At 39.2% G+C, this 27,321-nt stretch overlaps 1 protein-coding gene across 2 annotated transcripts in view; it reads left to right on the forward strand.

The window, feature by feature from the left end:
* nol4lb (nucleolar protein 4-like b) overlaps nucleotides 1–27,321 on the forward strand; it is a 348,974-nt gene that overhangs the window by 311,701 nt on the left and 9,952 nt on the right. For both annotated transcript variants that reach the window (XM_063041305.1, XM_063041306.1), the window contains one exon: nucleotides 12,382–12,583. In XM_063041305.1, the coding sequence (XP_062897375.1) occupies nucleotides 12,382–12,583 (202 nt within the window). The remainder of the gene's footprint in view (nucleotides 1–12,381; nucleotides 12,584–27,321) is intronic.

Here is a 27,321-nt window from a genome sequence, read left to right on the forward strand (position 1 = left end):
TGGCTATCACTTCTCACCACCATGTCTTCCACCCTCAGCTATAATTACATCCTAACCAATTTTTCTTGCTTTAATTACTTACCCAAACCCAACTTTCTTCCGGAACATGTATGACCTGGTCTTCTTGATAATTTCATGACCACTCAAAAGCTGCTGCAGTTTTGTAGAGACCTTATCTACTATCTCATAAAGAACAGTAACAACTTTTACCTATGTCTTTCATTAAACATTGTGACACTTCACAGCAGCATCACTAAATAAAATTTCCAATCGAATTACAAATGTCACTCCACCCTTTTAAGAGGGAAGGAGACAAAAGACAAGAAATGATATGCCAGTTACCCTGACATCAGTGTTTGGCAAGATGTTAGAGTCCATTACTGAGGATCAGCTTTCAGGGTATGTGGGGACACTAGATAAAATTGGCAAAGGTCAGCGTGGTTTCCTTAAGGGGAAATCCTGCCTGAAAAAAATCTGTTGGAACTCTTTGAAAGAATTAAAGGTGGGACAGACAAAGGAGAGTCAGTGGATGTTGTTTACTTGGATTTTCAGAAGGATATGACAAGTTGCCGCAAATGAGGCTGCTAAGCAAGTTAAGAGCCACTGGTATTACAAACATGGTCAGAAGAATGAGGCAAAGAGTGGGAGTAGGCAGTATTTAGAGTATTGTGAGCAGCTTTGGGTCCCTTATCAAAGGAGAGATTGAAGAGGGCCCGGAGGACGTTTACGAAAATGATCCCGGGAATGAAAGGTTTAACGTGACTGCTTGATGATTCTGGAAATGTACTTGCTGAAATTTAGAAGAATAAAGGTGATTTCATTGAAACCTGTCAAATATTGAAAGGCCTAGACATAGACAGAGTGGACATGGAGAGGATATTTCCCAGTAATGGGGGAGTTTACATAGAACATAGAATAGTATAGCACAGTACAGGCCCTTCGGCCCACAATGTTGTGCTGACCCTCAAACCCTGCCTCCCATATAAGCCCCCACCTTAAATTCCTCCATATACCTGTCCAGTAGTCTCTTAAATTTCACTAGTGTATCTGCCTCCACCACTGACTCAGGCAGTGCATTCCATGCACCAACCACTCTCTGAGTAAAAAACCTTCCTCTAATATCCCCCTTGAACTTCCCACCCCTTAAAGCCATGTCCTCTTGTATTGAGCAGTGGTGCCCTGGGGAGGAGTCGCTGGCTATTCACTCTAACTATTCCTCTTAATATCTTGTATACCTCTATCATGTCTCCTCTCATCCTCCTCCTCTCCAAGGAGTAAAGCCCTAGATCCCTTAATCCCAAATCACAATGCATACTCTCTGAGCTAGGCAGCATCCTGGTAAATCTCCACTGTACCCTTTCCAATGCTTCCACATCCTTACTATAGTGAGGCAACCAGAACTGGACACAGTACTCCAAGTGTGGCCTAACCAGAGTTTTATAGAGCTGCATCATTACCTCGTGACTCTTAAACTCTATCCCTCGACTTATGAAAGTTAACACCCCATAAGCTTTCTTAACTACCCTATTTACCTGTGAGGGAACTTTCAGGGATCTGTGGACATGTACAGCTGTGGAGGCCAAGTCATTGGGTTTATTTATAGCAGATGTTGATATGTTCTTGATTAGTAAGGGCATCAATGGTAATGGGGAGAAGGCAAGAGAATGGGGTTGAGATGAATAATAAATCAGCCATGATTGAATGGCGGAGTAGACTTGATCTGCCAAATGGCTTAATTCTGCTGCTGTGTCTTATGGTCTTACGGATGGGAGATAGAAAGGTTAGTTAAGGGATTGCCTGTCATTGGTCCTCAAGCACTGAAGACACAGTCAATGTTGATGTAATTAAAACTTTAATGATCACAAGGCTAGACTTGGTGGACTTTTGTCATCTGAGGAGTCTAGGAGATTGCAAATGTAGAAAGTGATGAGTGATTTGAAAATAAGGATGTAAATTTTAAAATTTAATTATTACTTACCTGGAAGTCAATGAGGTCAATGAGACACCGACAATGATTTAATGGGCCTAAGTGTTAGTTAAGGCACAGGTAGCAAAGTATTGGTTTCCATTAAATCTATGAAGGTTAAGAGAAACCATCAAGGAGTTCATTGGAATAGGAAGTCATGAGTTAACAGTCGTGAAAGAAGATTCCAATGCAAGATGAGCCTATATAGTGAAAGAATCAGTAATTATTATGAAAATGGCAATACGTGATTCATATTTTATTGCAGATATGTAGTTGATAGCTTATCTGAGGATCATGTGAGATTCCAAGCTTAAGACAACGTGATGCTAGGAAGAGGGATGAAGTTGGTGGCTAGGATATGGGGTTTTCAATGACAACTGAATCTAATGCTTCTGGTTTCTGTTAAAGTTCAAATCTTGGATCTCAAACAGGCTTTATTAGCAGACTATTACTGTTTGTAGCTTGTTGTTGCATGCTAATAAGGCCAGGAGGTCATTCGAACACAAGGATTTGCCAAAGCAACTGTAATAGCCCAAACATAGTCTGTGCCCAAATCAGTAGCTACTCAGCCCTTCCCAACTGTATGATCATTTATCCCCAAATTCTCTAGTTTAAATCTCCTCTTCAGCATCTATGTTTGAACCGACAGTGCCAGCTCTACCATTCCACTCTTCTCTTCAAACACATAATCACTTATTTGCACTGAGACAGCCTCTCTAACTGGGGTTAGTCAGTTTTCCAAGCATTTATTATTGCTTTCACATATCTTCACAGCTTCTTGATTTCTGTTCTTAGTAACTACCTCTGAGCCCACAAGCCTTTGAGGTACTTGCAATCTTCAAATTCTGGTCCCTTCATTATTCCTAATTTAAATTGCCCCACCACAAATACCTTTCAAGGCTTAAACTCTGGAATTTTATCACTAAGCCCATACAACTAAACCAATCCAACTATCACAAAATATGCACATATGAGGAATTATTATCTCTCTTTTCTCCATGAAATTTATCAAGACCTATTTCATTTGGTGAATTATGTTTTTTGTGTGATTCGTTACCAGATATTGTTTGGTAATGTTCGGCAGTGTGCTATGGGAAAATACAGTTACGTAGAAGTTATACGTTACATAAATTGTACAATGCAGTTGCTGTTATCTTGGAGAAAACTCAAGAGTGTTAGGAGTGTTGTTTGGGCTGGAAATTATGTGTTTGTGAGCTGTTCAGGTTGAAGATCATCATAAAAGTCTACTCTCCTAAATACTTTCAAACAAGATACTATGATAGGTGAAACTTCTGTCATGATGCTACAATACTTTCCTCTTTCCAAATGAAGGAGATGGCACTATAAATTTGAAGTCTGAAATACATCTGTAATTCGTAAGTTTCTCTACACTAAGTTTTTGGAGCATTTGGTCTTTTTCAGAGATCTTCATCTAGAACAGGGGTGGCCAACCTTTTACATTCCATGCATCAAATTTTTCAGGCACAAGTTCAGATGCGCCATGCAACTCTTGTACCCCCACAATTCTTGTAAAAATATGTTAATATAGAACTTGTGCCTGAAAAAAATCGCATCTGAACTCATGCATGAAAAAATTGATGCATGGAATGTAAAAGGTTGGCTGCCCCGATCTAGAATATAGCTTTTCAAGCTTATGCAATGGCAAGACTCATCAGGATGGTGTGATGTAGAATGGAGCCAACAACACTTTTGTCAATTACAGATCCAATTTGTGGAGTCTCTTGAAGTGCTTCTTCCGGTGAAAGGCCTGTCTCACCTCAGTAATCTTTCCTGGGGCTTGGCTGCCAGCTGGTTGGACCTTTGAATGGTTAAGCCATAGATTAGGATGACAACACTGAAGGCTGCATCCTTTGCTGGATCTCCCAGGCCGTCTGTTTTTAGGTCACAAGTATTTTGCTGGACCTTGGAAAATGATGTTAAGAAACCAAGAATACCTTACATTTGTGGTAACACACACAAAAAATGCTGGTGAATGCAGCAAGCCAGGCAGCATCTATAGGAAGAGGTACAGTCGACGTTCACCAGCATTTTTTGTGTGTGTTGCTTGAATTTCCAGCATCTGCAGATTTCTTCGTGTTTACATTTGTGGTTATAGCTTTTGGATTTCCTTGTTGGTCTCATCAAACCAGCCCCATAGGATTGATTAGTATTTGCTATCTATGTTTTCTATTTAACAAAATCACTTGCCTTCCTTCCAATTTTATTTTTAAAACACTGTGTTTTTATGTGCCCCTAATTGATTTTGTTATGCTTGAGATTAATATTGTTATGCTTGAGTAAGGATGATTCCTTTGCTATGGTCTATTACCTTTCCCTCATCAGGCCCCTGTCGTATCACTTGATGGGATAGTTCATCGTAGCATGCTGCTTATTGTTTTAAACTGAGCCGGAATAGAGACACCACAGATATTTGGAATGTTGCACTGTTTTCACGTGCTAACGTTTAAATAGCTCTGGCTGTGCTTTGATATTTGCAAATGCATGTTTTATCAACTGTGATCATTCCCAGAAATTTGTTTCTTTTTACCAGCAAATTTTTAAATGGAGAGTTCACATTAATGTAATACAATAACACATTTCCAAAAATCACCATAATGCTAATTAATTGAGTTCAATTGAAATGATAGTTGCTTTATACAAATGATGTATGGCAAGCTCCCACAACCAGTCAATAGAGGATGACTACCTAATCTTTTGAAAGAGAACATTGGATTGGTGTAGAAATTGGTTCTCAGTCCCATGCACTAAATAACATAATAAGCACATTGGACTCTGTTTATGAAATTCAGTTGTACACATCTGTTTTACAAAGCATTTTGCAGAAAATGTAACAGTCTGACAGAAAAACAGATACATACTAATTTTAATAAAATCCAATATCAGCATCCAGGGAGGATGCATATGTATTTACTGTAGTAACATTTTTGTATTGAAATTCTGATATGGGACTTAATCTCATAACTGATAATTATAACTTTGAAATTATGGAAATAACAGCACTGCTACATCTTTCATTCTGCTTCATGGTTTCTGAACCTTAATGCAGAGATAATTGCTTTTGATAGTTCATAACCAGAAATGCTTTTGATTTCTTTGGCTGAGGTTACAATTTTGAAAAGATTTAAAATAAATGAGCAATTAATCATAAACTCTGGACAATAAAGTTATCCTCAGCAAAAATTTTATATTATGTTACATTATGAAAGCTTTGCACCTGACTTTTCTGAGTTAACCAGTCAATGAAAGATTCATTTGTTCTTTGGGAATAGAGAATAAAGTCTAGTATATGAATCTTCTTTTCCTGGAGCAGCTTAATAGAAATAAGAGGGTACAGAAACCCTTGGTCTGCAGAAACAAAGAAATTTCTTTGTGATGCAACACACACAAGATCCTGGAGGAACGCAGCAGGCCAGGCAGCATCCATTGAAACGACTAAACAGTCGACGTTTTGGCAGAGACCCATCATCAGGACTGTAAAGGAAGGGGGAAGGAGTCAAACTAAGAAGCTGGGGGAGGGGAGGAAGAAGTACATGGTGGCAGGTGATAGGTGAAACTGGGAGAGGGGGTGAAGTAAAGAGCTGGGAAGTTGATAGGTGAAAGAGATAAAGGGCTGGAGAAAGGGGAATCAGACTGGAGAGGGTAGAGGACTATGGAAGAAAGGGAAGAGGAGGAGCATCAGAGAGAGCTGATGGGCAGGTAAGGAGAGATGTTGTAAGAGGGAAACAAGGATTGGGAATGATGAAGGGGGGACAACTACCAGAAGTTCGAGATCAATGTTCTTGCCCTTGTGATTGTACATTACATTATTGCTGTTTATGAGATAGCCGCGTGGACCACGAACAATTCTGTAGTACTATAAAAGCTTTACTTTATCTTTCACATTTTCAGCTATTTCAAGTAGCTTAGAAACAATTACTTCAAGTGTATTCACTGCTTTATAGGAAAGCTTGAAAGCCACTTAGTGCACAGCAGAAATCAACAAACAGTATTCAGATAAATGAATGCTTACAATATTCTTGTATACTCTTAGACAAATTGGAGACCTAATATCAATTTGTGCTGGCCAAGGATATCAAAATAACTATGCTGCTGGCACATTGGCCTTCATAAATCAATATATTGAATAGTTAAACAGCTTCATTTCATATCAGAGAAATGTATACAATATACAAACTGAAATTCTTATTTAGAAGAGTGCCCAAAAAAATGTGACAGTGAAAATGTTAGAACCCCAAAGACCCCCCCTCCCCTGCACAAGCAGCAGCAAAACAACAACCCCACCCACTCTGCAAAAAAACATCAGCACCCTCCATTCACCAAGCAAGCAATAGCAAAGCCCCTGAGAAAGACCATGGTCTACGGTACGCAAAAACTAATCACTCGCCCGACAACTTGACATACCACAGGCTCTCTGTTTCTCCCTATTAAAGGGAAAAAGAGGTATCCCCATTCACAGTGAGAGAGGTGACATAACAAAACAACTCGTTGATTTACGATGATAAAGTTTGTTGTGCTGCCTTTGTTTCCCAAGTTCTCAGAGTGGAGATTGAACAACAAGCTCTTCCCCACCACCGAGAGAGAGAGCACACGCGGTTCGGTGAATACAGAGCCCCTGACAGCTGATCCACTGCTGCCGATGTTCCAGGCTCTCCCACGACACTTCAATCAGTGGCACCAGCATAGAATCAGCCCATCCACAGGGCCACAAAGTCTCGGAACCCCAAGCTGTGCTCATCTTCTAGGCCATGTCCTAGGGACTTCGAAAACCAGCCAGTCATGAGCCCCTGGGAGTGGGTCCCGCCACCGCAAAGAGAAGTCTAAGTGTAACACCAGGTCAGGATCTCCAACAAAATCCCACTCACTATGAAGTTAAAAAAGAGACATCAAAGGTAGAAATTTGGCTGTTTTCACCGATGAACTCGAAGCAGTTGCCATTGAGCGTCATCCCCACAGAAGACGGAATGTTATGTCAAAGTTGTATAAGGCGTTGGTGAGGCCTAATTTGGAGTATTGTGTGCAGTTTTGGTCACCTACCTACAGGAAAGATGTAAACAAGGTTGAAAGAGTGCAGAGAAAATTTACAAGGATGTTGCTGGGTCTGTAGGACTTGAGTTAAATGAAATATTGATTAGGTTAGAACGGTATTCTTTAGAACGTAGAAGATTGAGAGGAGATTTGATAGAAATATATAACATTAAGTGGAAGGTATAGATAGGGTAAGTGCAAGCAGGCTTTTTTCACTGAGGTTGCATCGGACAACAACCAGAGGTCATGGCTTAAGGGTGAAAGGTAAGAAGTTTAAGGGCAACATGAGGTGAAACCTTTTAATGCAGGGAGTATCATGAACAAAGCAGATGAGCTTGGAGCATGGATCAGTACTATTATCAGGATCAGGAGCTATGATGATGTTGCCATTACAAAGACAGGAGTGCCAGGCTTTAGATGTTTCAGAAAGGACAGGGAGGGAGGCAAAAGAGGTGGGGGCGTGACACTGCTGATCAGAGATAGTGTCACGGCTGCAGAAAAGAAGGAAGTCATGGAGAGATTGTCAACTGAGTCTCTTTGGCTGGAAGTTAGGAACAGGAAGGGGTCAATTATAGACCATCCAATAGTAACAGGGACATCGAGGAGCAGACAGGGAGACAGATTCCGGTGAGGTGTTATAATAACGATTGTCATGGTGGGAGATTTTAATTTCCCCAGTATTGAGTGGCATCTCCCTAGAGCAAGGGGTTTAGATGGGGTGGAGTTCATTAGGTGTGTTCCGGAAGGTTTCTTGACACAATATGTAGATAAGCCTATTTGATCTGGTATTGGGAAGTAAACCTGGTCAGGTGTCAGATCTCTCAGTGGGAGAGTATTTTGGAGATAGTTGTCACAATTCTATCTCCTTTACTATAGCATTGGAGAGGGATAGGAACAGACAAGTTAGGAAAGCATCTAATTGGAGTAAGGGGAAATATGAAGCTATCAGGCAGGAACTTGGAAGCATAAACTGGGAAACATGTTCTCAGGGAAATGTATGGAGGAAATGTGGCAAATGTTCTGGGGATATTTGCATGGTGTTCTGCATAGATACATTCCAATGAGACAGGGAAAGGATGATAGGTTACAGGAATCATGGTGTACAAAGGCTGTTGAGAATCTAGTCAAGAAGAAAAGAAAAGCTTACGAAAGGTTCAAAAATCTAGGTAGTGATAAAGATCTAGAAGGTAATAAGGCTAGCAGGAAGGAGCTTAAGAATGAAACTAGGAGAGCCAGAAGGGGCCATGAGAAGGCCTTGGCGGACAGGATTAAGTAAAACCCCAAGGCATTCTACAAATATGTGAAGAGCAAGAAGATAAGACATGAGAGAATAGGACCAGTCAAGTGTGACAGTGGAAAAGTGTGTATGGAACCGGAGGAGATAGTAGAGGTACTTAATGAATACTTTGCTTCAGTATTCACTATGAAAAAGGATCTTGGCGATTGTAGGGATGACTTACAGTGGACTGAAAAGCTTGAGCATATAGTCATTAGGAAAGAGGATGAACTGGAGCTTTTGGAAAGCATCAAGTTGGATAAGTCACCGGGACCAGATGAGATGTACCCTAGGTTACTGTGGGAAGCGAGGGAGGAAATTGCTGAGCCTCTGACAATAATCTTTGCATCATCAATAGGGATTAGCCGCCTGGTGGCGTAGTGACATCAGCGCTGGACTTTGGGACGGAAGGTCCCGAGTTCGAATCCAGCCGGCTCCCGTGCACGCTTTCCATAAGTGCTGGATTGAGTGTCAAGCTAGCAACTCAACCTCGTAAAAAAGAAATTGCCTGCTACAGAAACATCAACAGCAAAAAAGTTGATGGCCTATGCTCTCTCGTGAGTTGAAAGGCAATCTCCCCCCTCTCTCCCCCCCTCTCCCCCCCTCTCTCTCTCCCCCCCTCTCTCTGTCTCATCAATACGGATGGGAGAGGTTCTAGAAGACTGGAGGGTTGCAGATGTTTTTCCCTTATTCAGGAAAGGGAGTACAGACAGCACAGGAAATTATAGACCAGTGAGTCTTACTGCAGTGGTTGGTAAGTTGCTGGAAAAGATCCTGAGAGGCAGGATTTATGAACATTTGGAGAGGCATGATATGATTAGGAGTAGTCAGCATGGCTTTGTCAAAGGCAGGTCGTGCCTTATAAGCCTGGATTGAATTTTTTGAGGATGTGTCTAAGCAGTAGATGTAGTGTATATTGATTTCAGCAAGGCATTTGATAAGGTACCCCATGCAAGGCTTATTGAGAAAGTAAGGAGGCATGGGATCCAAGGGGACCTTGCTTTGTGGATCCAGAACTGGCTTTCCCATAGAAGGCAGGAGTTGGTGTAGACGGGTCATATTCTGCATGGAAGTTGGTGACCAGTGGTGTGCCTCAGGGATCTGTTTGGGGACCGCTTCTCTTCATGATTTTTATAAATGACCTGGATGAGGAAATGGAGGGATGAGTTAGAAAATTTGCTGATGACTCAAAGGTTGGGGGTGTTGTGGATAGTGTGGAGCACTGTCAAAGGTTACAGCAGGAGATCGGTAGGATGCAAAACTAAGACTGAGAAGTGGCAGATGGAGTTCAACCCAGTTAAGTGTGAGGTGGTTCATTTTGGCAGGTCAAATATGATGGCAAAATATAGTATCAATGGGAAGACTTCTGGCAGTGTGATGGATCAGAGGGATCTTGGGGTCTGAGTCCATAGGACACTCAAAGCTGCTGCGCAAGTTGACTATGTAGTTAGCAAGACATACAGTGCATTAGCCTTCATCAACCGTGGGACTGAGATTAAGAGCCATGACATTATGTTACAGCTATATAGGACTCTGGTCAGATCCCACTTGGAGTACTGTGTTCAGTTGTGGTCACCTCACTACAGAGGTTGTGGAAACTATAGAAAGGGTGCAGAGGTGATTTACAAGGATGTTGCCTGGATTGGGGAGCATGCCTTATGAGAATAGGTTGAGTGAACTCAGCCTTTTCTCCCTGGAACGATGGAGGATGAGAGGTGACCTGATAGAGGTGTATAAGATGATGAGAGGCATTGATTGTGTGGAGGCTTTCTCCCAGGGCTGAATCGGCTAACATGAGAGGGTACAGTTTTAAGGTGCTTGGAAGTAGGTACAGAGGAGATGTCAAGGGCAAGTTTTTTTACACACAGAGTGATGAGTGCGTGGAATGGGCTGCCAGCGACTGTGGTGGAGGCAGATACGATAGGATCTTTTAAGAGACTCCTGGATAGGTACATGGAGCTTAGAAAAATAGAGGGTTATGGGTAACCCTAGGTAACTTCTAAAGTAAGTATCTGTTCGGCACAGCATTGTGGGCCGAAGGGCCTGTATTATACTGTAGATTTTCTATGTTTCTATGAAACTTTTTCACTCAGAGGGTTGTGAGAGTGTGGAATGAGCTAGCAGCACATGAAGTACACACAAGCTTGATTTCAACGTTTGAGAGAAGTTTGGATGGTAGGGCCGCATCCCCAAGGACATCCTATATGGAGAACTCGCCTCAGGATCCCGGCCCATAGGGCGCCCACAGCTGTGTTACATGGACATTTGTAAACGTGACCTGAAGTCTGCTGATATCAGGGTGGACACTTGGGAAGAGACAGCTGCAAATTGCTGCACCTGGCAACAGGCTGTACGTACGGGCATTACCAATGCAGAGGAAAAACGTACTCAACTGTGGTCGGACAGAAGAGAGAGAAGGAAAGCTGTGGCAGTGACTACCCAGCCACAGCCATCAGCCTTCATGTGCAGCAGCTGTGCCAAAGACTGCCGCTCAAGAATCAGCTTATTCAGCCACAGCCGACGCTGTTCCACACCCAATTGAGTCCTAAACTGGGAGCATCCATTGTCTACTTAGACAGACGAGCCATTAATTAATTAAGGATTGTAGGGATATGAAGGGCTGTGGTCCTAGTTCAGGTCGATGGGAATAGGCAGCTTAAATGGTTCTGACATGGACTAGATGGGCCAAAGGGCCTGTTTCTGTGTTGTACTTCTCTATGAGTGAGGTAGGGGCAAATCAATAAGGCTGAAGTACAAGTCATTTGTGATTCCATTGAATGGGATAATGTGACAGAGAGCTGAATGACTTACCCTTTGTTCCAATGCTACCATATAGTTACTAATATGTTCATTTTACCCTTTTAAATGCCCACTTTAATTTAGAAAGGGGAAGGTTATATGGATGTGTTAATTGTTCATCTGCTAACATCAGCAATACTAATTTATAAGCCTTGACATGCATGCATGAGTGGAAGTTATGCTCTCGACAAAGAGCACATATGGAAATCAGTGAGCCTGAACACTTCCCACTCCTCCTTCCCTCAGATAAAGAGCGGTGCTTAGCATTGAAGGCCAGGAAAAATATACACGGATGATACAACAGCTTGCAAAAGCCAATAAAAGATACTACAGCTGGACGTTCATGGAGCTGACAAATACCACTATCTGCAACCTCACAATTTATTAAAGGGAAAAAAAATAATCTCTTGCCTGTGGTATTGTAACTCATAATTTAGATAAGATTTAAGGTCAATGTTTTATCGACAAAACCCTAAAGTGGTGTGTAAGATCATCTGGGAAGCTTATTCAGTTCTTAGCAACAAAATCCAGTGAACTCAAGACTCCACTCTAAAACCTAAAATTATTTTGATCACATCAGATTGTCAATCCTTTCTAAATAGACTAACTGTATAAAAATGCTATTTCTGATGCATCTCATCAGCAAAATATTGAGGAAGTGATAATTCATTAGAAGAATTAGAGTAGAACAATTATGGATAGAATAGTTTTGTTTTGATGGGACTATTAAGTGAGATGTGCATCCTGTTGAGAGGAAAGCAAACCTTTATGCAAAAAGAAACTGAGTCTGAGATTGAATGGTTGCTGTGTTAAATGGAGAGTGTTAAATTTTTCTGCTGCATGTTTCAGGTGTGTTTAATATTTGAATGTTTATCCTAAGAAATTTCATTTTCGTTGGATGCACGGTCTAGAGAGTTCTCACTGACACTACAGTCTGTTGCACTTAGCTTGGCAGTAAGTTGTGATATGTTTCTGTTGGCGCTGGGTATTTGACACATATATCATTGAGTACAGATTTCAGCCTGCATCTCCAGAGTGGATATAAATTGACTAATGGCAACGTATTCAAGTTGTGGACAGTTTTGCACATAGCAGCTACTGAAGGGTGGAAAATGTATTTATTAAGTAGGAAAAAGTGCATAGAACTGAAGTACACAGTAAACAAAATAAACAACAAAGGCTGCATGAACAAATTACTGGTAGGTTGGAAATACAGAACAAATTGTGTCTAGTTAAATGTGTACATAGGACCCAAGGTTTGTTGATTTTAGTTTGCTCTTTTGTTTTGCTGTAGGATGAACCCATTGCACTAGATAAACACACTCAACAAGCCAGGGAGGCGGCCCAGCTCGCACACACCACTTATGCACTGCCAGCTGCTTCTTACTCACAGGATCAGATGTACATCAATGGAGGACTGAATTACAGTTACCGTGGTTACGGAGGAATAGGAGGTGGACTGCAAACTACGTTACAGACTGGCACCCTCAGCAATGGTATGAACTTTACAACAGCTGGAAATTGTTGATTATTCTTTGCTGTTATTAAAAATCCCATGCAAGGGAAATGCTCTTTTATCCGGGTACAATTACGTGTAATAGACTTTAAGGTAGAAGTATAACTGTATAATGTAAATTGGAATAATTTTATATTTTCTTCAAAAATAATAGGTTACTGAAATGCTTTTTAAATGTATACGTGTGCCATTTAATTTTTAGAATATGGATGAAGGAACAATGGAAGGCTATGTGGGAGGTGAATGTTAGATTGATTTTGGAGTAGGTTAAAAGGTCAGCATAACATAATTTTCCAAAGGCCCTGTATTATGCTGTGCTGTTCAATGTTCTATTAAAAAAATACAGTACAGGTACTGGTCCATTTGCCCATCATGTACTCCTAACTAATCCTAATTGTCTCTGCAAGGTCTATATCTTTTTATTCCATGCCCATACATATGTCTAAATGCCTCTAAACATTGCTATCATAGTACTATGCAAAACATTTTGGCACATACCCATGTATGTATAGCTAGGGTGTCTAAGACTTTTGCATGGTACTGTAATTTTATGTATTGCACTGTACTGCTGGCACAAAAAAAGACAAATTTCATGATATACATGAGTGATGATAAACCTGATTCTGATGTGGGTCTCTGTTGTGGACTGAGAGTGGGAAGGGGGCAGAGAGAGGGAATCATGGTTGGGGAAAGGGGAAGAGAGAGGGGAGGGAGGGGGAAATGTCAGACAAGCATTCTGTAATGATCAATAAACTAATTGTTTGGAATGAAATTACCTTGCCTGGTGTCTCAGGGATGGGTGTGAAAACATCCGCACCATACCCCCTCCCCCAACGTCCTGTCACTCCTTCTCTGCCACCCGCTGCACAGCCCTCCCGCGGCACTCCACCCTCGCCATTCCCAACTTCCTGCCAGATTTACAAACTCACTCTCCGCTCCACGTTGTCAAATATAGTACAGTGCAAGAGTCTTAGGTGCCCTAGTTATATATATGTGCCTAAGACTTTTGCACAGTACTCAACCCTGGTAGCACATTCCAAATGGCGTCACCCTCCATATTTAAAAAATAACATGCCTCCTTTAAGACTAATTATCTTTTGTTTCAAAACTGTCCTTCAGAGTTTGATATTTGTACCCTAGAAAAAGATTGACTGACCTTTCTGTGCCTCTATATACCTCTGTCAGGTCAGCCTTTAGCCTCTACCACTCCTTACAAAATAATCCCGGTTGCCCAGCGTTATGGATAATACACTCCATTCCAGGCAATATGCGGGTGAATATCATTTGCACCTTCTTCAAAGCATCTACCCTTTCTTACAGAACTGCATACAATACTTAAAATGTGGCCTAACCTAAGTTTTATACCTTTGCAGCTTGACTTGCCAACTTTCATTTTCAGTGTCCCTTCTGATGAGGGCAAACATGTTGTACACCTTCTTTATCACCCAGTTCACTTGTTTTTGCCTCTCTGAGAAAGCTAAGGATTAACACTTCAATATTCCTCTGTACATCAATCCTTCCTAGTTCCCTCTTGTTTTTGTCCTCACAAAAAGCACTCACCTCACGCTTGTTCAGACTACACTCCATCTGCTACTTCTCCTCCCAAGTTTCTAATTGATCTATATCCTGCTGTGTCCTTTGACAACCTTCCCTGTTGTCCATAATTCCACCAACTATCTGCATACTCACTAAAGATTTTCATCCAAATCATTTATGCATGCAAGCAAGAGAGGTCCAAGCATCTTTTCTTGCAGAACACCACTAATCATAGACCTCCAATCAGAAAAGCATTCTCTGCCACAATGCTCGGCCATCTATAACTAAGCCAATTTTGAATCCAGCCTAACATGGATCCCATGTGACTTAATCTTCTGGACTAATTGTGATGATTATTGTATTGTTCATCAGTCTTTCTGGCCTTAATCGCACACCTAATGCAACAATTTGATACGTAATTGGATGGAGAATAAACGGAATAACAATTTGAAATTCCTGGATGTGCATATTTCATGCATAAGTAGGTCTAGATTTTTCTAGAACTATGCAGTTGAAGGTATGTTATTACTAGAGAGACAAAAGGAAATAATTGTGAATAGAACAGAGAGCTTGATGATGGGATGAAAGGGTAATTAGTTTGTGTTTGGGGGCAGAGGGCAAGCAATGGGAAACAAACAATGAAATAGTTAGTCTGACAATGACAAAACTGTGCTTGAATGAATCCAAGTTTGCCCAGGACATGAAATGTATGAGTGGACACTCACTGAGTGTATGTTCATGGTCTTCTGCTGCTGTAGCCCATTCACTTCAAGGTCTGATGCGTTGTGCTCTTCTACACACCACTGTTGTAACACATGGTTATTTGAATTACTCTCGCCTTCCCGTCGGCTTGAATCAGTCTTGCCATTTTTCTCTGACCTCACTCATTAACAAGGCGTTTTCGCCTACAGAACCGCCACTTACTGGATTTTTTTTTGTTTTCCACGTCATTCTCTGTGAACTCTAGAGACTGCTGTGTGTGAAAATCCAAGGGGACCAGCAGTTTCTGAAATACTCAAACCACCCCACCTGACACCAACAATTATTCCATGGTCGAAATCACTTAGATCACGTTTCTTTACCATTCTAATGCTTGATCTGAGCAACAACTGATTCTCTTTATCATGTCTGCGTGCATTTATACATTGAATTGCTGCTATATGATTGGCTGATTAGATATTTGCATTAATGAGCAGGTCTGTCTAGTAATTTGGCCACTTGATGCAGATGGGAGAGCAAGTTTTAATGAAGATATTCGGACTCTGCGGTGGGACATAGATAGGTCGAGTAAATTGGCCAATGGAGTTTAATGTGAGAAAGTGCGAGGTCCTGCACTTTGGTAAGAGAAATTAAAAGGCTGTTTATTATCTAAATGGAGAAGTACTACAAATGAGTGACCTACAGGGGGATGTAGATGTTCTTGTGCAGAAATCACAAAAATCTATCATAAAAATGGAGTGTGCAATTAGGAAAGCAAATGACATATTGACTTTTATTGCAGGTACTTAGAAATAGAGAAGAATTGTTACAATTAAACAAGTTATTGGTGAGGACACGCCTGAAAAACTGTGCACTATTTTGATCCCCTTAACTAAGAAAGGATAATAGTGTTGCAGTCAGTCCAAAAGAGATCCGCCAGGTCATTTTGTGGTGTGAGACGATTGTCCTAAAAGTAAAGGCAATACTGGTATTCCATAGAGTATAGAAGAATAAAGGAAACATACAAGCTGCTATGGGGTCTTGACAGGTAGATACTGGGATATATTCACCAATGGAAGAATGTTGAATAAGGAGACATTCCAGATATTAAAAAGGCTGGTCATTTTAAAACCGAGGGTAGAAATGTCTTCTTGCAGAGATTGTGAGTCTTTAGAATTTTCTGCCCCAATGCATTGTGGAGACTAGTTCATTAGAAGTATTTAAAGTGGAAGGTTTTTTTTGAAAAATCAGAGCACAAGAGTTCTAGGGGGATCTGGCACGGAGGAGTTGAGTGCTGGAGTATTGAATGTCAGGAAAGACTTGCCAAGTAGCCAAGTGGCCTATTTGCAATCCTTTTCTCTTGATTTCTTGTGATGTAAATTCTTATCATTCCAAGGGTTCAACACATTATAACTCTCTTTCTTTCTTTCTTTTTAAATCTTTTTATTGAGTAAGTATACAAAAAAGGTAAGCCATATAAACATTAATACAATGTTAAAGTATAATAAAATTCCAAAAGATAACAATACCAAAAAGAAAATACTACAAACAATGTAATTTAAGCATAAGAAACCAAGATAACATAATAGTATACTAGATTTTATATATATCAATGGAAAAAAAAAGAAAAAAAAAACCCCAAAAAAAAAACCCACCGTGCAACTAACTAAAAGCAAAGCAAAGCAATGGGCTAACTTGAAACCAAACAGAGTTAAACTTAAAATCACGTCCTCAATCCCGACCTCCATTAAAACAGTGAAGAAAAAACAAGAAGGGTAAATATTACATTAAATGAAAATATCGAATAAAAGGTCCCCAAATCTGTTCAAATTTAAATGAAGAATCATAAAGGTTACTTCTAATTTTCTCCAGATTCAAACATAAAATCGTCTGAGAAAACCAAAAAAAGGTAGTTGGAGCATTAAGCTCTTTCCAATGTTGTAAAAAACATCTTTTCGCCATTAAAGTAAGAAATGCAATCATTCTACGGGCTGAAGGGGAAAGATTACTAGAAATTTTAGGTAGTCCAAAGATAGCAGTAATAGGGTGAGGAGAGATATCTATATTTAATACCTTAGAAATAATATTGAAAATATCTCTCCAAAAAGTTTCCAAAGTAGGGCAAGACCAAAACATATGAGTTAAAGAGGCTATCTGCCCCGAACATCTATCACAGAAAGGATTAATATGCGAGTAAAAACGCGCTAACTTATCTTTGGACATATGTGCTCTATGAACCACTTTAAATTGAATTAGGGAATGTTTAGCACAAATAGAGGAAGTATTAACTAATTGTAAAATCTGCCCCCAATCATCCACAGAAATGGTAAGCCCCAATTCCTGTTCCCAATCTACCCTAATCTTATCAAATGGAGCTTTCCTAAGTTTCATAATAATATTATAAATCATAACCGATGCACCTTTCTGACATGGATTAAGGTTAATTATCGAATCTAAAATATATATAGGAGGAAGCATTGGAAAGGAAGTAAGTATAGTACTTAGGAAATTTCTAACTTGTAAATATCTAAAAAAATGTATTCTTGATAAGTTATATTTATTAGATAATTGTTCAAAAGACATAAGGGAACCATCTAAAAATAAATCCAAAAACCGTAAAATACCCTTAGTCTTCCAAGTTTGAAAAGCGCGATCCGTAAAAGAGGGAGGAAAAAATATGTTACCTAAAATAGGAATCGCTAACCCGAATTGATTAAAATCAAAAAATTTTCTGAATTGAAACCAAATGCGCAAAGCATATTTAACTATCGGGTTAGAGACCTGCTTAAGACGTTTCGAATCAAAAGGAAGAGAGGAACCTAAAATAGAACCAAGTGTATAACCCTGAACAGATTGTAATTCCAATGCTACCCATTTAGGAATAAATAGTATGTCCCGGTCAAGTAACCAAAATTTCATATGTCGAATATTAATAGCCCAATAATAAAATCTAAAGTTAGGTAATGCTAAACCTCCATCTCTCTTAGCTTTCTGTAAATGTATTTTACCCAGTCTCGGATTCTTGTTCTGCCAAATAAATGAAGAAATTTTAGAGTCAACTTTATCAAAAAAAGATTTAGGAACGAAAATTGGTAATGCCTGAAACACATATAAAAATTTTGGCAAAAAAAACATCTTAACTGCATTAATACGACCAATCAAAGTTAAATATAAGGGAAACCATTTAGATGAAAGTTGAGTAATATGGTCTATTAATGGTAAAAAGTTAGTCTTAAATAAATCTTTATGTTTACAAGTAATTTTAATCCCAAGATATGAAAAGTAATTATTAATCAATTTAAATGGAAATTTATAATATAAGGGAAGATGTTTATTAATCGGAAAAAGTTCACTCTTACTAAGATTTAATTTATAACCTGAGAAAAGACCAAATTGTGCTAATAACTCTAAAACAGCAGGAATGGATCTCTCAGGATTAGAAATATATAAAAGTAAATCATCAGCATAGAGTGATAATTTATGGGACTTTAATCCCCGAGTTATCCCAGTAATATTTAAAGATTCTCGAATAGCAATTGCAAGAGGTTCTAATGCAATATCAAATAATAGGGGACTAAGAGGACAGCCTTGTCGAGTACCACGAAAGAGAGGAAAAAAAGGTGAGTTTAAGGAGTTAGTACGAACCGAGGCTACAGGGGAGTAATATAACAGTTTAATCCAGGATATAAATTTCAAGCTAAAATTAAACATTTCAAGCACCTTAAATAAATAAGGCCATTCTACTCTATCAAAAGCTTTCTCGGCATCTAAAGAAATAACACACTCAGGAACATTTTGTGAGGGAGTATAAACGATATTTAACAATGTACGAATATTATAAAAAGAGTAACGACCTTTAATAAAACCCGTTTGGTCTTCCGAAATAATAGAAGGAAGTACTTTTTCTAGTCTATTTGCTAATAACTTAGAAAAAACTTTAGAATCAACATTTAATAAAGATATTGGTCTATAAGATGCACATTGAGCAGGGTCTTTATCCTTCTTTAGTATTAAAGAAATTGATGCTCTATTAAAAGATTCCGGAAGTTTACCAAGTTTCAAAGAAGCCTCAAAAACCTTATAGAGCCAAGGAATCAATAAAGAAGCAAAACATTTATAAAATTCAACGGTAAACCCATCAGGGCCAGGAGCTTTCCCCAGATTCATAGAAAAAATAACATTCTTAATCTCATCCATTGTAATGGAAGTATCTAATAAAGAAGACATATCCTGTGAAATCAGAGGGAAGTCTAACTTATCTAAAAAATCATTCATATATTTAGAATCTCGAGGAGACTCTGATTGGTATAAAGAAGAATAAAAATCACAAAAGGTTTGATTAATCCCCACATGATCCAATATCAATCGATCATTTTGGTTATAAATCTGATTGATTTGAGATTTAACATAATTAGATTTCAATTGATTAGCCAGCAGCTTGCCAATTTTATCACTGTGAACATAAAAATCACTTCTTGTTTTCTTTAATTGGTTTACAATCGAGGACGAGAGTAGTAAACTGTGTTCCATTTGAAGTTCAGTTCTTTGTTTGTATAGCTCCTCAGAAGGAGCCATAACATATTTCTTATCAATTTCTTTAATCTTGTCCACAATTACCATCTCCTCCTGCTTCTGTTTCTTCTTCAAAGCAACGGAATACGAAATAATCTGACCCCGAATATAGGCTTTAAAAGTGTCCCAAAGAGTGTTAACCGAAATATCTTCTGTATGGTTAATTGTAAAAAAAAGCTCAATCTGTTCATTCATAAAATTAACAAAGTCCGAGTCCTGAAGCAACAGCGAATTAAAACGCCATTGTCTATTGTTTGGTATATTGGCCATAATTTTAATAGAAAGCTTAAGTGGAGCATGATCCGAAATGGTTATAGAATCATAATCACATTTAATCACTGAAGGAATGAGACGAGAATCAATGAAAAAATAATCAATTCTTGAATAGGAATGATGAACATGTGAAAAGAAGGAAAAATCTTTTTCCTGAGGATGCAGAAAACGCCAAATGTCCGTCGACCCAGAATCAGAAAGGAAAAAATTAATCAAATTTGCAGATTTATTAGGTAAAGTCCGTAAAGGAGCCGAACGGTCCAAAGCTGGAGATAAACAGGTATTAAGATCTCCGCCCCAAATCAATGAAAACTCGTTCAAATTCGGAAACTGATCAAACAATGATTTATAAAATTCCGGACAATCCATATTAGGAGCATAAACATTAACCAAAACTACTTTTTTATTAAATAATAAACCACTAACCAATAAAAATCTACCATTCGGATCAGAGATAATATCCTGTTGTATAAAAGTAACTGAGGAGTCTATAAAAATAGAGACGCCTCGAATCTTAGCATTGGAGTTCGAATGAAATTGTTGTCCCTTCCAAAATTTGAAAAAACGTAGTCTGTCCCCCCTCCGTACATGGGTCTCTTGTAAAAATAAAATTTGTGCTTTAAGTCTCCGGAACACATTAAAAACATAACTCTCAGTATATCTGGCTTTGAGATACAGAACCCTCATATAGATTCTCTGCTTTCATAGAGTCAAAATGTTTTCTGTTGAAATTCTAGACAAGTTATTTTAGGAGGGGGTCCCCAAGCTTTTTTGCACCACGGACCGGTTTAATATTGACAATATTCTTGCGGACTGGCCAACCGTGGGGGGCGGGGTGGTGTTAATCACAACCGGAATATATGTGATAAGTCAACTATAAGTCACTTATAAGTGGCTAATACATTCAATTTCATTTCTAAAAGGGTTTATCTAACAAATTTAATATTAAGTACACAGCGCATATTTTCCTTGCATGAATATAGTGATAAGTCAATTATAAGTCACTTACATAAGTCAATAGCATCATAACATTTTAAGTAATATTTGGCTATTAAACACACAGTGCATATTTTCCCCGTATGAACATATAAAATCATTGCTACACACCAATATGGCTGAATCAGTGGGAGCCCTGGGTTTGTTTCCTTGCAACAAGACAGTCCCATCGAGCGATGATGGGAGACAGCGATACTCGAAGGGGGTTCCCTTATGTAATGACCTCGTGTGCATTCAAGTTCCAACAGTGGGCGTGACAGGAAATGAGGAAAGGTGCAGCTGACTCATATCATTTCATATCGCCAAATCATATCGTTTCCTCGCATATGCTTTGCTGACCAATGTTTTAGGACATTTTATGAAACATAATCTGCTTTTAATCCCATCCTGGAACTCAGAGAAGTCAGTAATCTTGTCAAAATGTGTCTTACTAAACAATTAGTTTTCCAGATTTTTTATGGCTATTTCAACGAATAGATCCTCCCCAGGATATCCCAAGGTTCTACTCCTGAGAGTGGAGCAAGCATCATAAGAAGAGCCCTAGCAATATTTTTAAAATAAAAATGTAGGGCAACCTGTAGTTAAAATTAAGGCATTTAACTTACCCATTCAAATTTCACTAAAAGCTGCAATGATGATGTAGAAAAACTTCGTCATATCCCCATGCACTGTATGGAATAGGACTGGTTTGTTTTCTTCCTGCTGTATGAAGATAGTATATGTATTGTGATCACACTTTGCAGCAGGGTTGCAAACCAAGTTCCCACTCAGCAGAGGTTGCCTGCAGGAGCTGGCAAGTCCATCCAGCTCTTCTCCCAAATGTTCATTCATATGTTTGGTCCGTTCATTGGTCAGGCATTTATAACCTGGGGGGAGGATCTATCGAAAGGACAGGCAGGAAGGCATAGGCATTGGTGTGACTCTCTTGGTAAGAGATGGAATTACATCTTTAGAAAGAGGTGACATAGAGTCAGAGAATGTTGAATCTTTGTGGGTGGAGTTAAGAAATTGCAGACGTTTAAAAAAAACATTATGGGAATCATAGGCTCCATTGTATTCTATTGTTGATAGTAGCATTTAAACCATGGAAATACCACATCCATTATTGCCTAGTTCTCTATGGACAGATGATGCAACACACTGAGAAGCTCCAAATAGGCCTTTACAATTTGTTTGCTGCAATAATTAACAAATTTTGATTATGCACCAGAGGCAGATGAAAATGGCAAGGAAATTCACGCCTTATTTAAATCTGACTTCATTTTACTTAAGGCATAGCCTGATCTATTTTCATTTCACGAGGCAGACTGAAGAATCTTACTTGCCCTCACCGCAAACTTCCCTCTATTATTCTTGTTACCATATTATTTGTCAGGTTGGATTCTTCTCATAGCTGTCCCATGGGACCCAGTGGTCCATGAGGAGTGAGCAGTCCCCATCCTCAGTCAAATAGGAGAAAATCTGCAGAAGCTGGAAATCCAAGCAACACACACAAAATGCTGGAAGAACTCAGCAGGCCAGGCAGCATCTATGGAAAAGAGTACAGAGTCAACATTTCGGGCCAAGACCCTTTAGCAGGACCCTGATGAAGGGTCTCAGCCTGCAACGTCGACTGTACACTTTTCCATAGATGCTGCCTGGCCTGCTGAGTTCCTGCAGCATTTTGTGTGTATTGGTTGCCTGTGAATTGCCTTGATGGATGGTCTTTAAAATTTTTAAACTGTTCAAATGGAATAGTTTAAAAGAGAATAAATGTACATGAAATACCTGTGCTAGAAATTAATTGGAAATATTGAGGTAAAATAAAGTTAAGAAGCACTAACCTGAAATATTTATCAAAATTTAAAGAACTGGAGTTGACCTGAGGTGTCAATTATCCCTGGTATTTTGTGAGAGACGCTAACTGTTCAGTGCTGAGACCTTCAGCAGAGCAGGAGATCAAATGCACTGTAGTTGGCTGGCTGAAGGTCAGGATGTTACAGTCCATGTTGCCCTTCTTTTGATATGGTGTTGACCCAAATACAGACATGATACTTGATCTCCCCCTCCCAAACACTGCAACTCAACGGTCCCGTATCGGGCCGCAAAGCACTCCAGCGTGTGGTGAAAACTGCCCAGCGGATTATTGGCACCCAATTGCCCACCATTGAGAACATCTACCACAAGCGCTGCCTGGGCAGGGCGAAAAGCATTATCAAGGATGCATCTCACCCTAATCATGGACTTTTTACTCTCCTCCCATCTGGTAGGCGCTACAGGAGCCTCTGCCCCCCCACCAGCAGGCACAGGAAGAGCTTCTTCCCTGAGGCTGTGACCCTGCTGAACCTCACATCACAGTGCTAAGCAGTATTGCACCCATATTGTACTGTCTCAGTACTTTTATATTTGTGTGCTGTAGCACTTACTTTTTATTCGCAGTTATTTTGTAAATAACACTATTCTTTGCATTTGTGGTTAGATGCTAATTGCATTTCGTTGGCTTTATATCTGTACTCGGCACAATGACAATAAAGTTGAATCTAATCTGATCTAATCTAATCAAACCTTACTTGTCTTGTCACTTTTCCAGTTCTGGTGAAAAGTGATGGATCTGAAACATTAACACCAGTTTACTTTCTACAGTTGCTGTCTAACCTGAGTATTCTCAGCATTTTCTGTTTTTATTCTATCATTTTCTGATCCACATTCCTCACTGGTCTCCTTGATTAACCATAGATCTTCAAGGTGGTGCTGAGTGGGGTGGAGGTACGTTTGATATTAGTCAATTCAGGGTGACAAATTACAAGGAAAGTGCCCCAAAGACACAAAATAGAACTGAGTAAAATCACTCAAAAAATAATAGCAAAATCTTAAGAAAAAAATATTTCAGATTTCCAAAACAGCATTCTGAATGTATAAAATGTAATTCAAAGTACATTCTGTGTTGTATTTCAGAATGTGAAGTAAACACTTATTCCGCTGCACTTTACTTAAATATATTGTTCTTTAAGCCATGTCTCAGGTGAGAATGTGCCATTATATTGATTGCCTTATTTGTATTGTTTTTAAGATCAAACAGAACAAAAGTGTATATCCTGAAAATTATGACATTCTTGATGTGATTTTATCAAAATTTTCCAACTGCTCTTTCAAGTGGTTAGTTAGTTATTCTGGTCTATAGTAATCAGGTTAATGCTTATTTCAAAATGTCAAAGAGAAATATCTGAACATATCAAAGACACTGTCAGCAACATTACTGATGAAACTCATCTGGCTTGTAGGATCAAGCATTTTGAAATTACTTAAATGAATAAAACAGATTATTTGGAGGTAACTCTGCACTCTCATGCTTCCATTTTCTTGCAGTGAAAATGAATAACCACCTAGAATAGTAAAAAGATTAGATGTCTCTAGGTTTATCATCTGCCTGCTGGTAAAATGTAATTATTTGAGATGGGCGGGGGGGGGGGGTGGTCAGGGAAAAGTAACATTCTGGGTTTTGAAAGCGACGTGTTTCAAGAACTGGCTGTTTTTATTCCACTGTGATCCTATTCAGTGAGGTCTTGGATTATGTGCTAGATGTGGATGGTATTACTCAGGTGACTAGTAATCCTGTCTCTTATAATGTGAGTGGATCTATTGTTTGTGGAGGCCTGAACCTCGGATGCTAATGAAATTAACATTTGCTCTTGGTGCCTCACTTTTATTCAGTATAGCTAAAATATGCCGTTAATGGTGTGCATTTGGCTGAAACATTGCAATGTAGTTTGATGTCAGTAGGTTTGGATGAATAACTAATAACCTAAACTAGCAACATGTTTATCTCCTTAAAAGAAAATAGGGAGCTTCTAGTTTATAGGTTTTAAACATTAATTATAAAGAGCTATCATGAGCTGGAATTACTGGCATTCCCATGCCAATCAATCAGAGTATTTGCAAATGCCATAGGTATGAATTTGTTTGTAAAATGTCATGAACTTGCTCAGTGAGATATTTAAATGAGTCTTGATTTCATGGAAACTTTGATTGGACAGCCTGTTTACAACCAGCATAAAAGAATGTATGCCCCTAGCATACAGTTATATTTTAATGAGTTGCAAGGATTTTACCAGAGCTGCAAAGTTGGATACCAGGGAACAACATAGAGGGAATGAATAACTTAACAGTCAATTGTTAAAGCTTCCTGTTAAACCAGTACAAGAATATTATACACAATACCCACAAAGTAAGAGGATCTCAAAAGGTCAGACAGCGTCAATGGAGGGGATAGAGCAGTCAATGTTTCAGGCAGAAACTCTTCATCGGGACTCTTAACTAATGGCTGGAACAGATGGGTGAACTGAGTCAAGGGAATAGCAGTTTTTTTTTACGAGTGACAGAGTGGAAAGATGTATAGTCAGGATTAATTATGAGAATCAGTAGGTTTGTAAAAGATATCAATGGATAGCCTGTCTCCAGAAATGGAAACAGATCAAGAAACGGGAGAGAAGGGTCAGAGATCGACCAAGTAAATTTGAGGGCAGGGTGGAAGTTAGAGGCTACGGTGATGAAATTGATGGGCTTAGCATGGGAGCAAGAAGCAACACCAAAGCAGTCGTCAATGTGGTGGAGAAAAAGTCAGGGAGCATTAAGGGTCTCGGTCTGAAATGTCAACAGTTTATTCCCCCTTAATAGATGCCTCCTCCAGCACTTTATGTACCTTGCTCAAGATTTCCAGCATTTGCAGCATCCCTTGTGGTCAGGAGTATTATATGGGATTAAGGTATCCAGTGCTGCAAAATTTGGGAATGAATATCTCCTGCCATTACTTGCAGGGTTCTTTAAAATGTTCGTAATTGAGCAGTTAGTTAGACCCATTAAGCTAAGATTATTCTTGATATAAATACTCAAGGGTATAATTACTTTGTTCTGAGTATTTGCAGAGTATTAAACTCAAAACTGCAGCTTTTTTTTTGTACATCTTACTGAACTTGTTTGTCAGAAATTGCTCTTATTTCTTGCTAGTACATTAGTCCTGTTGGGACTTTCATCAGTTTTAATGAGATCAGAAAGTAAGTAGATAAGGCTCAGTCTGGTAGAGGCTTGAAATTTTATGCAAATAAGCAGTTTCTGCATTCAAAGTACTACAGTTTAGTCAGGAATGTTAAGTAGACATAAGGGAGGTATATTGAGACTAAGACTTGTGTAATTAAGTAGGTTATTTCATTATTATCCTATTAGTTGGAAGAACTGTATTATAATTAGCATTTGGAAGGTTTTTGTATCGCACTTTGACAGCGAATACAGAAATAATCCCTTTTAATTTAGCAGGACCATATTTTAGCTTTCCAGTGGGTAACCTTTGAAAGCCCTGTGAATAAAGTATTTTGTGTGGTAACTTGCAAATAAGTAAGCAAATTTTCTGCATTCAGTAGTGAGTCAATTTAAAGATCCAATTGTTCATCTTAATGCATGCATGGATGTGTTCTGCAGATTGTATCATCACTGAATCACTTAATCACAAGAAGAAAATCACTAGGTACATGTCAGGATCCAAGCATCATTTTATCACTTTTCAAGTTGTTTGTATGGATATAGATCACAAAAAATATGGCTGTCCCTCCCCCCCCCTCCCACTTTTCAGGAAATTTTGTATCCTCAGTAATGTTCTTGACCTTCACATCAGGGAGGTAACATGTTTTCCTAGGATATCTTCAACCACAGAACCTGCCTGATTATCTAATTATTGACTATTATATCACTGTAGTTTTTCTGTTATTTCTATGAGCCCTCTGACTATCTGAACAATCCATTACCAATTGCTAGACTCAAATACTGATTTAAGACTTAAGATGTACCCAGGAAAATCCTGTACTACCTGTTGTATCCCCAGTGTCCTTTTCATAGTTGTTCATTCCCCCACACTGCAGGCTATAGGTTAACTATCTCTTGAAGCTTGCCCTGGTGCGGCACTATTTGCTGCTCAAGCTTCAGAACCGAGGTTCCATCTCCCTCCAGCTGATAATACTTCTTGCACCTGCTGTTGTAATAGATGTGCAAAGCACTTCAGAGCTTCTTTGGGCACAGGATGACACTGTCCTGCAATATCAGTCAACTGATTAAAATTTGCCAGCTCCCTCATCTGAATGTTTGCATCTGGATTGCTAGAACGTCCTTGGATGTGAACTGATCTGTACATAAGTTCCATTTACTATACATTATTCCTAACCTGTTCTTAATCAAAAATCTCCAACCCAAGCATTCATCAAACAAACCTACATTGCATTATCACTTAGGGTAGTCTCTAATGTCTCTTTCAGAACTTTCTTCCCACCAGCTCATTCCTTAACCTGCTGTTGCTCCCCAGCCAAATAGGCAGGTTGGGTAATGGTGAACATAATTTATCTTGCTGTGTCTATTCAACCATGTGCCTTGAAACTCAGCAGCATCTTCTTAGGCAATACCTTGGGGTTGAAGATTACTTGTTTCCACTCCACTTCTGAGGTGACCAGTTAGGATCTAGACTCTGCTGCAGGTGGAACAGGAGATGTTTTGTGGGGCAGATAGGTGAGTAGTTTGGAAGGAGAGGTTCTCTATAGACTATTGGCCCAGGGCTTCTGTATGTTTCCAGTGTGTGTGGACTGAAGGTCATTAGTGCCATTCAATAATTGGTGGAAGAATGTC

This window comes from Mobula hypostoma, chromosome 2, assembly GCF_963921235.1.
Source record: "Mobula hypostoma chromosome 2, sMobHyp1.1, whole genome shotgun sequence".
NCBI lineage: Eukaryota > Metazoa > Chordata > Chondrichthyes > Myliobatiformes > Myliobatidae > Mobula > Mobula hypostoma.